Genomic DNA, 16,175 nt, shown 5'->3' with positions numbered 1-16,175 from the left:
TGCAAAGCAACCTCCAGATGATTAAAGTGCTCCTGAAAAAAGGACCCAAGCACAGACAGTACTGCAGACTGTAGAACACTTTTTAAATAAGAAAAAAATTAATCCAGGTGGACAGGTCCAACAAGGACCTGTTGGACTCACACCTGCCCCCTACAGTGCGTCACGGGAATGTATGCGTCACTATACCTGTATGTCCCTTTTCGCCATGGTTTTATGGTGGATCAGCATCACATCACAAACGCAGTGTGTGTCGGCTAGTGCTGTCTGAGACGTCACCTCCCATTTCTCCCTGGAGTTGAAGTGCACAAATTCAGAACAAAAATTATTGAAAGCGCACAAAAGTTTGTACTTTTTTTTTTTTTTTACTTATCATGATGAGCCTGGTCACTGGTACACACAGCAAGCAAGTAGTTGGTGGTGTGATTTGTGATGAACTAAGACACTTCCGTTCCCTGTGCAGATAAGAAATCCGTCACTGCAGATTCTTGCTGCTCTCGCTTCCACATCACACTCTTTGGCAACAATCATGTCTTCAGTGAAGGTAAAAGTAACCTGATATGTTCATTTATCCATTTTCAGTGGTCATTTACATTCATTTAGAATTGATCTCTGCATGTAAAACTATAATTGTAAAACAATGAAAACATATTTTTTGTGTGTGTGTTCATATTTTTGGCTTTCAGGAACGGATTCATTGGACGGACATTATTTCTTTTGGGAAAAATGGATTCGGTTAGCGTTTGTACTGGAACAGATTAAGGACACTAATCAATGTTCAGTTTTAGTTTCCTTATTTATTGTATTTTTAAATAGTATCGTACTTTATTTGTGATGTTCCACAAATCCAGATACTGGGATAAATACTCTGTCCTTTTTTCTCACTAGCTAAAATGCATGAAGGAAAACCAGCACTTTCTTTCATAGTGTGAGAATAGCATTGTTCTAAGTGTACTGTTTGAATGTGAAGGATTTTTGCACTGCAGACAAATGGCTTTCAACTCTATGTGTGTTGTATTCCATAGTTTTTATCCTTATGTACACTTCCTTCTATTTGATTTTGTACATTGTGTAATAATGTATGACTGTATCAAGTGTGTTTTGTAAAAAAAAAAATATTTGTCTTTGTAAACACAAGCTTGGTGTGTGCCTTTCTGTTTTGGGGAATGAGGGCTTTGGGATGCCCTCCCCATATATACACACACAGGTACAGGTTTTCTGGGCTGGGGCTCAACACCGGTTATGCTCTTGATAACTGACAATCATGGATAAAAGTAAAAAACAACACAAGTGAGAATGTTTGATCCAGTTCTGGCAGTCATTTAGTTTTTGTTGTTTTAAAGATGACTAATATAAGGAATACAACAATGACTAATACATCTAGTATGTTAAGGTACCACTGTATAAATGACAATAACAAATACCTGCAGTGCACCAGTACCCTGGCATTTGAGAGGCAATGTAGTCGGTGACAACTCAACTCACAGCGACAGCAGCTGCAAATAACTTTGGTCTCGCCGAGAGAGCCATCTGCCAGGGCTTTGAAGCTAAACGTACCATTCAAAATACCATTTTCTTTACCATAATTCCATTTCTGCTCAGTATTTGTTCCCGCTTGTGGCTCCACATCCATCACTGTTTCCTCACACCACGATGTTCTGTTTCTTATAACGTTACGACTTTGAAAAAATGTGTATGTGGAAAAATGTTTTAGATCCTTGAGTTCATCTCGTAAAAAATGGCACCAAAAGCAAAAGTGTTGCGTTTATATTTTTGTTGAGTGTATTTGTATTACTCCGAAACACGCATCCAATTACAGCAAAACTGATACGAGATGAGATCCATTGGCCACCAATATGACACCCTCAATTCAGAACTAAACTATCTAGAACTTGCCTTGATTCCTTCATGTCAACAACATGCTGCTGTTTAATCATAAATCAATCATCAATCAATCAATCAGAAAGGCGTCTTGTTACTTACGTGGTGATGTGATGCCACTGCGATGCAGTCGGTGCAGCAGACTTCACTGTGCTTGAGAAACTACTCAGACTGAAGCATGCGGATACTGGGATACCACTTAGGGGTGGAGTTCTGAACAAGTATGCATTAAAACTAACAGAGTCAGCTGTGTTTCCTTTCAGTCTCTGTCAGAAAGCAAGATGGGTATCCGCTCCTCAATCCCCAAAGGTAAAGACTTGGCTTTTTGTCATTTGTGTTATTCTTACAATGCAGATGATGAAAGTATACTTCTGTCTGCAGGTGACCCCCTTCAAATCGTGCTGATTGGGAGGACCGGTGTTGGGAAGAGCGCTGTCGGTAACACCATCGTGGGTAAAAAAGTCTTCTTGTCTTCAACGAGTGCACATTCGCTGACACAGTACTGCGAGAAAGAACGAGTTAAATGTCGGAGAAAGATTCACGTCACCGACACCCCCGGGATCCTGGATACTTCAAAAGAAGCCGAGAATATAAAGACAGAGATTAAAAAATGCATCCAGGTGACCTCTCCCGGGCCCCACGTCTTCCTGCTGGTGATGCAGATCGGCAGGTTTACTCAAATAGAAGTCAAGTGTGTGGAAGCTCTGGAGAAAATCTTTAGTGAAGAAGTATACCGCTACATGATCGTCCTATTCACACGTGGTGATGAGCTTCAGGGTAGAACCATAACGCAATATGTGCAAAACAGCCACCCACAACTTCGAGAAGTGCTGAACAAATGCGGGAACCGCTACCATGTCTTCAACAACAAGAAAAAAAGGAACAGGACTCAGGTGGTACGTCTGATTGAGAAGATAGATGACATGGTGGGGGCAAACGGCGGTCAGCACTTCAGTGAAGAAATGCTAGTGTCGTCCAAAAAGACTGAATCCTGAGAGAAATGCTGATTTACAGCTTTTCTTTGATGATGGAACTGTTGCAGGGAGCCGCTAACCCTTTTTCAGTCCCTCCTGATCTCGTCCTTCCTTCTATCATCACTGATTCTTATGGCAATGGTAGCTGTTTGCAGGTATTGGAAAATGCAAACTACTGCCTGATGGTGGACTACAGTACATCTGATCTATTGCACTGCAGAAAAGCTGTCTTTTTCAAGTGTGAAGTGAAGTGAAAGTTCTCCAGATTCTCCCAATTACCCACGCCAGCCATGGCCATAACACACGCACCACCACAAATGTACAGTGGATCCCTGCACATTCGCAATTCAGCATTCACACACCCACAAATTTGTAGATTTTTGTCAAAAAAAATAGTTATTCTAAACTAGGCAATGTTTTCATTCACCATAAGTTGCTGGTCATTTATAAATATGTGATAATACAGATGAAATGTACAGTTTTTACATGCAATACTGTTAGAAAACCCTGCAATTTTTACACGTTTACGTCTTTGCAGTCATGGAAAAAATGATTAAACCAGCCTTGTTTCTTCAGTTTATTGTTCATTTAGTGCCCGGGACAACTAAAGGTACAGTTGTTTGGTCAAATATAATGATGACAACCAAATAGCTGATAAGAGTCTCACGGAAAAGCTTACTTTCATTTCCTCGCTCTTCATCCATTAAGTTCTTACGTCAGTAGCTGTCGCCTTGTACTGCAGAGATGGGAGCAGGTCGGTGTTTTGCAAGTCTCAATTAAGGCTCAAGTCTTTAATCTCAAGTCTCGAGTCAAGTCTCGAGTAAAAACGTGCAAGTCCAGATCAAATTTCAAGTCAGGACAAGACAGATTGAGTCAAGTCTGAAGTCATAGGCTTGAAATTTCCGGGTCCTTAGGAGTCATAAGCATTGTTAAATCAAATATTTCAACAATCTATCCAATTTGACAAATAATGAATGCATTTTGATTTTTTAAAAATTAAAAAATGTAAAAAAAAAAAAATAAATAAAAAGACCAGTGTGACAAGACTTAGTCACAGAAAGAGTGCGGACATATTCACACATTCGTTGTTTGTCCCTAAACCCGATTGGATGTTAATAGATGCGTTCGATGAGGCAGATTCTGTGGGAAAATGTGTTGTCTTGCTGGAAAATGACATAATGACTATCACGTTAGTTGAATACTTTGAACGGGGAAACATTTTACTCAACACTTTCACTGAAAATGATTATTTTCAAGTCATCAGACTAAGGCTGATGTCAAAGTAAAAGCGTTGCAATTCTTGATTCATATTGTCAACTCGAGTCCAAGTCACGTGACTAGAGTCCTCTGTTGTATTAGCAAAAAATGAAACGCTATTTTTGTTGTCATCATTATATTTGTCCACACAAATGTACCTTTAGCTGCACCAGCCATTAAAATGATCAAGAAACTAAAGAAACAAGGCTGGTCTAATCATTTTTTCCCCCATACTATGCTTCACTGATCATGTTTTTTCGTCAGCGTTGAGATTTCGCACTTTGTTCAGTGGTTTCTGAACGCGCCACAGTTGGTTTCACTTTAAACTCTGATCCCATGTGCTCATGGATCATCTTACATTGTCATTTATTAGCGATGAGTACTTATACATTTTACACTTTAAATGTGGTAAATAGGAGTGAACAATGGGGTGAACAAAGGGTTCTGCAGATGAACGATCACTTTTGCACCATTTTCCGGTGTCCTGGACGTAAGAAACGTGGGGATTCTGCTGTATTTGGCTATCATGAGGTTTAATCAATGAATAGTTTAAACTTGATTCCTAACGTGTTATGCACATGCTTTCAAATCAGGGTGCAGGAATGACACAGATGCATTAAAAGGAAGTGAAAAAACACAACCCCGTCTCGATGTTTTGGACGCACTTCACAAATAATATGCGTAGGTGTTGGTTTGTTATTAGCATTATAGTGACCCCTGTGCAATGAAATGTATGGAAATTCTATCAAAACAATAAAACCACCTAGATTTGCACATTGCAATAAACAAACGTCTGCATCTGTTTCTATTTGGTTTGTGTACACGATTCATGTAAGTGCACAAAAACATTCCAGAAGCTATGATGTTGACTAGTTCAACCAGTATGTATCAACCTTAGAATGACATCATCCTTACTTGCCTTTCTTTGGATCAGATGTACAAGTAGGATGGGCCAGTAAAACGGCCTTGACTGGAATTTGAGTTTAGAAAAAGGATGCGTTCCGGTCTATATAACTTATTTGAAGCATATTTGAAGTACATTGTGTAACAAAAACATTTATCCTTGTGGTTTTTATTGCAGTTCATGTAAAATAAAACAAGGTATTTATTATTATGGTTCCAGTATATGTCATTTGAGATTAAAAAGTCACCATCTTAAAACAAGAAAAACATTCCAGAAGCTATCATGTTGACCGGTCAAACCCGTTTTTTCAAATCTTTTGGAAAAACCCTTGAATGAGTCATACTCCTGATTTGATTTTTTTTTTTTTTATCAGATTAGAAATATGAAGAGCCTGCAAAACTCCTTTCTCATTTCTCATTCAAAGCAATCCAACGTCAAAATGTTCACCTCATTCAGGTCATGTTGGCCGTCTATCAGGACCTTTCCAAAAAAAATTGCTCTAATTTGACATTTTCTGTGACAATTTTCCCTGTGAAAATGAATGGGCGATTTATACGGCGCCCCCTGCTGGTGGAAAATAATTTTTCATTTATCATTATTGCAGTGGCTCGCAATCATTTTCTGTCATGACCCCGCTGCGGGACAGAAATGTGTTTGCACCCTCCCCAATTGATGTCTATTAATTTATCTGTGCTGTAAAGACTCAACTCGAAACTGAAACCTGAAAAATGCAACAAAATGGAGTCAAATGGAGTCAAATTGCATGCAGAGTACGATAAATTCATGTTTTCCAACCCGATGGTTATTCATTCTACTTATTTATACATGTTTACTTGACATTTCAGATTTCGCAAATTTTAGCCTGCTAAAAGTAAGTGGACAAATCAAATGGTGCCACCTACTGGTGGATAATCATTTTTATATTTCCCACTACACCATTTTCTATGCTTCTTGGCCTCCAATGAAATGCTTTGCTCAAACGTAATTTTCCCATTTTAAACTCGTATTGGTACTTGTTTGTATATTTATGTGTGCTGAATTTGGTGTTGTTTGTAAGATGACACCATGACTCAGACTGTTATATTGAGTAATGACCTCCTGCCATTTCCAGTGGGTTGACAAACTCACTTTTTTTTAATAGCTCATGATTGGCTCCTGGCAAAGAGCTGCCTAGTCCATTTGATGACACATGCGGTTTATTCACTGGAAATAACCTTATTTTACATTCCTTATTTAATTTGTTATAAGCCATTGATCAATTGTTACACGTTCTCAGTTGTTGTTTTTCCTCCCGATGAGAAAATGTGAACCCGGGAAGTGAACAAACTGGAACAACTGAATTACTGACAAATGGAGACAGGTGTAGGCTTACGTTAGCTCTACTTCATCCTTCTCCTTTGTTGAATTCTATCAGAGTAAACATGTGATGCCACTTGTTGAGCATGTTTGAAGCAAAGGCCATTCATTGGTCGTTGGAGATGTTTATTGTTAGAATTTCAAAAACATAATCACATTGTTGATATCGCTGCAGGATGAAAATGCACAAACACACCCAAATAGTTTAGCACTGCACCAGCCCAAGTTTTTAATGCCATCTTGTGCTATGGGCATGCTACAGTACAGGGTTGGTTATGACATCATCAACTCAGCTCGGCAGAGGAAGCGCTGCTATAATTGGACTCACTAGCGCCGGCCTGTGGACAATGTTGTATAGCACCAACCCTCCCTCAAGTCTTGCAACGGTAATGCGGGTTAGGAATGGGCCAAGGAACCTAGATGTTCTATCCTTGCATTTGACTCACTTATGCCTCCTGAAGGCCGCAGGTGGTTTGGGTGGGTTCAAGCCGTCCAAATGTACCTGAAACATTGTCCTCCACACCACCCAGAGCAGGGGTGGCCAACCTTTTTCCACCGAAAAATGAAACTTTTACGTTTTGTAAACCAACCCATGTAGATAAGTTGATGTGTTTTTTATTTTTAAAGAAAAAAAAAAAACAGCCTGTATCTCGGCTTTGTTTTCAGTGACACAGCGTATTATAGTAGGAACCTTTCTGCTTACGTGTTTCTGTCTTTCTTTTTGTACATTATACACTATGTGGACTTCATTACCATAATAAAATACTGTTACCCAAATAAATTTTCCAACAGTTGCGACTTTTTCTTAGTTTTGTTTCTCATATTACGACTTTTTTTGCTTTATTTTTTCAACTTTATGCTATTTTTTCTCTTAACATTAATATATTAATATCTCTTCATACAATATGTTAAATATAATATTCACTTAATATTTTGTCTTTATTCTTATAAAATGACTGCTCTTCCTTCCATTTTTGCTGCTGTTTTTTTTTTTAAATGTTGCTGTTTTTGTGCTTCTAGAAAATGCCGATTGAGGGCCAATAAAAAACAGCCAGAGGCAATGAATGCCCCGCAGGCCACCCTTTGGACACCCTTGGTTTCTTTGTTGTATGGAGTTTGCCAAGGCAGCCGAACAGCAAAATATCATCAAATGTTCTCCCAAGAATTGAGAGTTAGACCAAGTGTGCCTGAATATATTGTGCGACATAAAAGGTCCACTGTCATGCTTTATTATTGTCAAATATACTTGTAGTGCCACGCTAGCTTACGCCTCGCTCAGTGGCAGATTGGGTTACACACACCTGCAAGTGATCCAGGCTCATAAATATGCTCTCCTCATTTATTATTACAGAGCGACTCCCGTAAAAACCCCACAGAGGCTGACGGTGTGAATGCTGCGGCAGCGTGAGAATGGATGCTCCTGTTCTACCAAACAACAACCACCCCCAGAAGTTCTTCCAGCTGGATGTCAGGATGCCGCCGGTCACTCACAAGATGGTTCAGGTTGGGGTGGAAACCATTTTGTTTTAAAATGAAATCCCTTGTTCAATTTTCATTCAAACTGTTTTCATTTGAGCTTATGGGCGGGGTTTATTTGAATGTGTATTTAACCACGCTCCCTGCCAGAGTACTTATGGGAGTTCGGGTGAAATTGAACAAATACACGTCATCAGAAAATGACTTGAACGAGATGAATTGAAAGTGCATCATTTGCGTCTCTTCTAACGACAGGGTGTGTTGGAGCAAAGGGCAGAGATGAAAAGCAGGTGGTCCCCCTCCCAAGAGGATTCTGTGGTGTTCGTGGAACGATACCTTGAGAAGCACCGCACGCCTGGCAGCCTGCAGTCCCACATTAAAACAAACCCTCTGTATAGCATGACAGATGCAATGGACGTCAAGACATGCAAGCCTTCCTGGACCATCAAGGAGTATACCACGCAAACGGGCCACGGCAGACTTACAGACTTTTTACAGGTAATTTGGGAGAAGACGAGTAACAAGTAATTGAGGGTAATGTGTGCAAAGACAGAACTGTAGGCTGTTAGTAGATAACTGTAGTGCTTCCTTCCAATTTCATTTTAAACAGTATGTAACCACATTCGGGGAAAAAATAGTGTATATAAATAAATGTTGTGTTAAATGTTCGGTTAATTGGAGACTCTGAATTGTCCATAAGTATGAATGTTTGTTTAGATGTGCCCTGCAATTGGCTGGTCATCAGTCCAGGGTGTACCTCTTGGCCAAAGTCACCTAGGGTAGGCTCCAGCATGCCCCAGCGACCCTAGTGAGGATAAGCGGCATAGAAAATAGATGGATGGATATATCAGTAGAAATTGTGTGTGAATACTGAAACTGAACTGAAATGTAAAAAGAATGTTGAAATGAACATTCAATCCAGTCATGGAAAAAAAATGATTAGGTCACCTTTGTTTATTTAGTTTATTGATCCATTGTAATGCCTGGTACAACCAAAGGCACATTTGTTTGGACAAATATAATGATGATAACAAATATAGCTCATAAGAGTTTAATTTAAGAGCTGATATCTAGAAACTTCCATGGTTTTCTTGATAATAACCAAAATCACTTAAGTTCTTACATGAATAGCTATAGCATTGTACTGCTAAAAAAAATAACTCTTATGAGCTATTTGTGTTGTCATTGTTATATTTGTCCAAACAAAGGTACCTTTAGTTGTATCAGGCATTAAAATGAACAAGAAACTGAAGAAACAAGGGCGGTCTAATCATTCATTTGTCCATTCATTTTAAGCAGACTAATATTGGTGAAAGTAAAAATGCAGACTGGATGTTGAAATGTAGAAATAAGTTGAATGATGACAGCTGGATGGAGGATCGAACCAGCAAGTACCCCCTGAGCCATAAGCAGAATGTTTTCAAAGAAATGTGTCCATTATTTTTTAGCAGACTGAAAATTTCGGAATTTGAAATGTTGAAAAGTAAAAATGCTAACTTAACAAAATGTATAAATAAGTTAAATGCTTCCAGCAGTATCAAGGATCGAGCTAGCGACCATCGGGTTGGAAATCAACCACTCTAGCTCCTGAGCCATGTCACGTCTTCCTCTATGTTGCTCTCATTAGCTGTGCAACAGTGCCCTCTACTGGTCAAGCGTGTAGCAGTATAATGATGGTATTACAGTGTTCCCTCTCTACATTGCAGTTCACCTTTCGGGGATTCGCTCTTTCACAGATTTTTTATTGTGCAGTTTTGCACTTTTTTTTCTTTAACAGCGTTCAGGGCATAGCATAATGTATCTGTAGATGGTTGTGGTTGCATCATCCTTGATCAAAATACCCAGTTATTGATTCAGTCACAAACATACACAGTCAGTGTACACATTGTATGAATGTAAATATACTGTCCCCTCAAAGTAACTCAGCACATAATACCCCAAACGCCACGCAATCATTCAAATGTGAGTACACCCTTACGCAAAAATGTACAAATTGAGCCCAATTAGCCATTTTCCCCTCACTGGTGTCATGTGACTCGTTTGCATTACAAAATCTGTTTCGTCTTAGTTAGTTTTCAAAGTTGGGTCGTTCGTTTCAATTTAGTCGCATTTGTCACGGGGTGGCAGTGCAGGAGCCAAAAATGCAGAGGCGAGACACAAATGTGTCCACTAGGGGAAAAATACAAAACACAAAAAGGGAAAGTACAACCAAAAACAACCACGTGAAAAAAGCTAACTAACGAAAAACACTACTGACAAAACTAAGCAGGAAAAAAGTACTATACAAGAAGTAAAAGGTCGCTGCTGAAAACCAAGCATGTGCAGCCTAGAGCCAAAATGCAGTAATTACACCGTTGCTGGAGAAGCCGAGCAGGGAACAATGCTCACAAAAACAGACAATAGTGGACCAGAAAGCACAGAACGAGAGGTAACACGAGGCAAAGGTTTCACCAACCAGCACAGCTAAAGTAGTCCAGATACTAATTGGCTGCTGGCGTGAGCGGGTAACTCCTCCCAGGCCCGTCTGCAGTGTACTGCAACAGAATGCAGCTAGGTGGCAGCAGAGCGGCATCACAGATCACGACGGTTATTGTTTTAAAATACTTTTTATGACTGTAGTTGTCATTATTGGTTTTTTTGGATCTCACCAAGTTCACCTCAGATTTTTGGAGAAATGGACCGACACTTACAGTATGATGGCGGCGGGGATTCCCCCACGGGCAAGTGCCTAGGGGACGTCAACAAGGGCACCTCAAATTGCCATTGGAATGCGGCCGCTGTCTCGCTAGCTCTACTTAACCGGGCCAGTAGACGGCCGTCAAACAGAACCTGGGTTCTGTTCCAGGTTTTCTTCCCCAAAAAAGGGTTTTTCCTGGTCTCTGTCACCAAGTGCTTGCCTATGTGGGTTTCATGTGGAGTGTGGTTCTAGAGTGCCTATGCTGACACGTGTCAAGACTCTTGTGCCACATAATCTTCGTAACGCTCTTTAATTGGTTATATTCTTGTCTGTTGTTCACCCAGGATGAAGAGAAGACAGCCAAAGATCTGGATTTTTGGCTGGAGGATCTGTACACACCGGGATTTGACGCTTTACTGAAGAAAAAACAAGCGGAAGACCGACGGAAAAGACTTCACAAAATCATTTGTGTCATAGGTTTGTCTATTAGTGTCGTTCTTATCGTCATCATCGTGCCAGTTGTGGTGCTCGAGAGGAAAGTGTGATTGACGTGGGAAATGTTTTGTCTTTAGTTCATCTTGGGAAGTCAAGACAGGGTTTGTGTTAGGGTTTGCACCAATTAGAGTCGGTTATAAAACACATGGAGACAACTTTGAAAGCCCGTTTCAGCTTCATTGTGCGTGCCTGTGAATATTCCCATTCATTCACGTCAGGGGTGTCCAAACTTTTTCCAGCAAGGACCACATAGTGAAAAATGAAAGGATGCAAGGGACACTTTGATATTTTGGAAATGCTAACAAGTTATATATACAGTCAAACCTGTCTATAGCGGCCACTGAAGGGAAACGACAAAGTGGCCGCTATAGACAGGTGGCCACTACAGACAGGTTGGTGGCCATTTTGAATTTGTGCGCGCACATATTAACATGGTCACAAAAATTACAAATTTAGTGTTTAAAAATAATTTTAAAACTTTAATCCAAGAAGGTAATAAAATTATAAAAATATAAGTAGCGGAGATGGAAATTAATTTCCATCTTTTGATTTTTTTTAAAACACGATTTTAAAAGCAAGAAATAAAAATGTTAGTGAACGAGCCTGGTGAATGGGATCTAACAGGATACGCATGAAGCAGTCATGAATGGGTGTGTACGTGAACAATAGAGTGCGGAGGAGGTGCGAAGATTGTAGTAAACTAACAATACCATCGCTCCTTTCTTATTGAATGGGCTTCTAATCTCTAATTAGTCGGCAATTAAGTGAAATTTTAGATGTTTTATTCAGGTGTTTTGGCCATTTTAGAATCTATTCACGGCGGCATTGCAAAGTGGGAAGATTACCGTTTTGGCCGTCATTGAATCTTTTCAGGGCTGCATTGCAAAGTAAGAAGACGGCTTTTTTATGTGGAACAACTGACAGTTTGTGTGGATCTTGTGAATGATTGTGACTGAGCTAGGACTCAGTAATTAAAGTCTACACACCACGGCTTCATTGATGAAAATACGAAACTTTTTTGTGCATGAAGCTTCTGCTTGAGTCAGCATTTTGGCCGCTATATGCGGTCAGATATTGACCAAGGGATACAAAGTGGGTGGCCGCTGGCCGTGTTAGACAGGTGACTGCTATACACAGGGTCTATAACACGCACATTTTCTGCGGGGGATTTTTCAGTGGCTGCTATAGGCAGGTGACCGTTCTATGAAGGTGGCCGCTAAGACAGGTTTGACTGTATATATATATATATATATATATATATATATATATATATATATATATATATATATATATATATATAGTATATATTGCAAGGAAAAACTGCATCTCAGCTTATATGTGAAAAAAGTGTATTATTAGTGTTAATTTCACTTTTTTTTTCCCGAATAGAACTTTTTTCTTAAATAATCTTAATATATTTTCTTCTCGTAATATTATTAAGTCATTCTTGTAATATAATTTTTTCCCAACCTAATTTTCCAAAAATGACAACTTTATTTTGTTTTGTTGGTTTGTCTTCATATTGTGACTTAAAAACATATTTTGTTTTCTTTAATATTTCAACTCCATGCTACTAATGACATCATTTTTCGTCACAGTATTATGAGTTTATTCTCATAAATTTGCTGCTTTTTTTGTCGTTAGAATTAGGGATGCTCCGATCGATCGGCCACCGATCAGTATCAGATGACTTCCGTGAAAAAGCATGTGATCGGAATATGCCGATAATGCCTTTCGCCGCCGATCACCTCTGGCTCGTTCTATTGCAGCACGCGGCCTGTAGCGAGCGTCCCCCGCCCACTTTCTCTCACACTGCGCAGGCGTGCCAAACCGAAAACAAACATGTTTGCCGTGTGGACCTTACCTGCCGTTTGTGAGAGTGATGTGAATTTTGCACCCTGCAAAACATGCCACGAAAAATATCTCGCCGGGCTAGGACGTTAAAAAGTTTTAATTTGAAGAACAAACACTTGACAGAGTATGGTGAGATTTCCAGGCGCACGATGTGATCATCAGTCAAACAGCTAATGCTGCCAAAAGGCTGAACACTCGCCCGTATGTGCGTGACAGTCAGAACTATAAAGCAAATAACTCGAAAAATAATTGAATTCGTCGGACTAGATGGTGTCGGCTGCCGACTGCTCTCTCACTTGGAGCTCTGCTGCGTGCTGCTCGAAGTCCTGCTAGAGCGCCAATGTACTCTGACATCCAAAGTCTCCTAAATGAAGGCGTCTCATCCTCTGTAAGTGTGATATATGTTCTTGCGAAAAAGCAAATCAAATATGTTTTTGTCTCAGTGAAGGTGATTTTATGGTTCCTTTTTTCATATCATAGCCAGAAGCAGGGGTGCAACCAGGATTTCCTTATACCGCACCCCTGGCCAATAGCTATCGTCATAAATAAATTACAAATTTACACTTAATCCATGCGATCGGTATCCGCCAATCTCACTCATGGGTGATCGGTATCTGAATCGGCAGCATAAAACCCTGATTGGATCATCCCTGGTTAGAATACGCCTTTTTTTCTCTCAATATTTTGACTTTATTCTCGGAAATTTACAATTGTTTTTTTTTTCTCTATTTTTGCTGTTTTTTATTTTATTTTTTTTCAACTATTGTAAATTTTCTTCATGTAATAATATGACTTTATTCACATATTTTTTTTTTTTACTTTTGTCTCATATTGTAACTTTTCCCCAAAAACTAATGTTCCAAAAATGAAAACAAATTTCTTTGTTTGTTCCCATTATTGCCACTTAAACATTTTTTTTTTCAATATTTCAACTTTGCTACTAAAATGATATTTTCCCTCATAATATACAATATAATATGTAATTATAAGCAATTATAAGGAGTGTATAATAAGTGTATTATGATATTGTACCTTATATTCCTCATAATATGACGTTATTCTTGTAAGAAATATTACTTTTTCTCATTTGATTACTCCTTTTTTTTCTCAATATTTTGACTTAACGTCATTTTTTTTTAATTTTCTTGTTAAATTATTTTTAGAGTGTGTCGCAGGCCGTAAACGGTCCCCGGCCTGCAGTTTGGACACCCCTGATCCAGGTCATTGTATTGTCGGTCAAGTCGTCGTAGAAGACGTTTCACCTCTCATGCAAGCAGACTTCATCAGCTCCTGCTGGCTCGATAGGACAGAGCTGTGTGTGATTGGGTTGTGGGGGATTTGGATTCAAGAAACAACCAACATCATATTCAAACTTGTATTGTAAGTTCGTATGCCTTGAATACTGGCATACACAAGGGTGTTGTATATGGTGGGTTTAGTGGGGAATAGAACCCCCCCAATATAAAATCTAGCCAACATAACCCAAATATTTGATACATTTGTTCATTTGAAAGATTCAATGCAATGTGCAGGCAACAAAAGCAAACATTTTTATTCATTTTCAGGCAACAGGAGAAAAAAACAGGTGTCCAAAAGGAAGTAAGAATGGGTGAAGTTAGCTGACTGCTAGTTTGCACATTTGTGATTCAGCAATTTGTGGATTTTTGTCCAAAGAAATATGAAAATAACATGAATAGAAAAGGCAGGAAATACCTTATAAAAGAACTTAATAATACTCAATGAATGACAAATAAAAATTGGTGTTGAAATTGGCATTCATGCTTCTGCTGTTGGGATGAATAATGAATCGTTTGTCAAAGTCAATGTTGCTGCTGTGTCATTCCTCCTACTGAAAGCAATTGCTGCTCATGTGGGAAAAGAAATTCAGTGGAACCTTGGTTAGCATCATTAAATCTTTCCAGAAGGTCCAACTCTAACCAAAATGTACTCTAACCCAATCCATTTTTCCCATAAGAAATGATGTAAATCCAATTCATCTGCTGTAGAAAGCCATAAATGTTAAGACAAAACACATTTTTATAGTTTTACAATTATAGAAAACAATTCTAAATGCATGTAAATGATGAATGAAAGGAATAAATGAACATTTTAGGTGACTTTTATCTTCATTGAAGACGTGATTGTTACCAAAGACACGATATGGCAGCGATATCAACACGGACACCACCTTCGCGTTTTGCTATGAGTTATTTCTTGAATTCAATAGTGTTTCTCACCTCAAGTCTCTGCTTTTCTTGTGATCACGGCTGCAAAATAAGCCAAAATAGAGCCAAAGAAAACTGCAAGTGCCAGCATTTTGATAAAAGTGAGAAACACAACGGAATAAACAGGAAATGACATTGGGGGGTTCAAAGCTGAGTTTTAGCTTGCTGTGGGTTACAGCCGCAACAGTAGCGCATTTTAGGGATTATTGTGCCTGTTGTGCGATAATTCAAACCTGCAATAAAAGCCTGTTGTTCCGGCCATCAGGTCTGGTGCTTGTGTGTCTCAATGAACATTACTGACACCTAGTGACCAGTGTAGAATACTACATATATCATCACAACATCTTTGAATGCATCTTCTGAATGCCTTATATTTGTATTTTACTTCATTTAGCGCTTTTTATGCTTGAAAATGCTTAATTTAGGCTAAAAAAATAGGTAAAAATTTGCTGAAATAGTAGTAATAGACAGTTTTTCCTCTGAACTAGCCTCTACAATGTCCTCCTCAAACTCGTCAACTTGCCAGTTGGATCCCATTCCTACTCACTCCCCTAGTCAACACAGCTCTTCTCAAGGTAATCAATATGTCGCTAGTGACAGGCTACGTACCACCGTCATTCCACGTGGCTGTAATCAAGCCGCTTCTTAAAACACCCTAACCTCGATCCACGTCTTAGCTAACTACAGACCGACATCTAACCTTCCATTTTTCTCCAAGGTCCTGGAGAAAGCAGTTCCACCCTTTCCTTCAAAACGATCATCTACTTGAGGTCTGTAGTCAGCACAGAAACAGCACGCGTAAATATTACAACCTCCTCACCTCGTTTCAGCGTAAGTTTTATTAGACTTTACAGCAGCATTCGACACAACCGATCACCAGATCCTAATACGGAGAGTAGAGCACACCCTTGGCATTAACTGCATTAAAATGGTTTCAGTCCTATTTGTCAGATCACCTGCAGTTTGTATCCATTGATAATAAAGAATCCATACATGTGAAGGTCAACCATGGCATCCCACAGGGTTCTATGCTAGGACCTGTATTGTTCAGCCTTTATATGTCCCCCTTAGGCTATATC

At 39.2% G+C, this 16,175-nt stretch overlaps 1 protein-coding gene across 2 annotated transcripts; it reads left to right on the top strand.

Moving 5' to 3' along the window:
- The first annotated feature begins 2,106 nt into the window (after window positions 1-2,106).
- On the top strand, window positions 2,107-12,204 carry LOC129170560 (major intrinsically disordered NOTCH2-binding receptor 1-like). Of its 2 annotated transcripts, XM_054758325.1 has the most exons (5): window positions 2,138-2,187; window positions 2,260-2,331; window positions 7,721-7,872; window positions 8,101-8,343; window positions 10,867-12,204. In XM_054758325.1, exons 3-5 carry the CDS (start codon window positions 7,780-7,782, stop codon window positions 11,065-11,067), a joined length of 537 nt encoding a protein of 178 aa, XP_054614300.1. In that variant the 5' UTR covers window positions 2,138-2,187; window positions 2,260-2,331; window positions 7,721-7,779; the 3' UTR covers window positions 11,068-12,204. The 2 variants fall into 2 exon arrangements, with proteins under 2 accessions (XP_054614299.1, XP_054614300.1); XM_054758324.1 differs by lacking the exons at window positions 7,721-7,872; window positions 8,101-8,343; window positions 10,867-12,204 and having other exon boundaries at window positions 2,107-2,187; window positions 2,260-5,230.
- The last annotated feature ends 3,971 nt before the right edge of the window (window positions 12,205-16,175 follow it).

Source organism: Dunckerocampus dactyliophorus, chromosome 17 (genome assembly GCF_027744805.1).
Source record: "Dunckerocampus dactyliophorus isolate RoL2022-P2 chromosome 17, RoL_Ddac_1.1, whole genome shotgun sequence".
Lineage (NCBI taxonomy): Eukaryota > Metazoa > Chordata > Actinopteri > Syngnathiformes > Syngnathidae > Dunckerocampus > Dunckerocampus dactyliophorus.
This window is presented reverse-complemented; position numbering and strand designations above follow the sequence as displayed.

Bases quoted from the DNA above. Each gene is read 5' to 3' on its own strand.
- LOC129170560 (XM_054758324.1), top strand. From the start codon at position 2,160: ATGGGTATCCGCTCCTCAATCCCCAAAG. The intron at 2,188-2,259 runs GTAAAGACTTGG...TTCTGTCTGCAG, and splicing joins CCGCTCCTCAATCCCCAAAG to GTGACCCCCTTCAAATCGTG.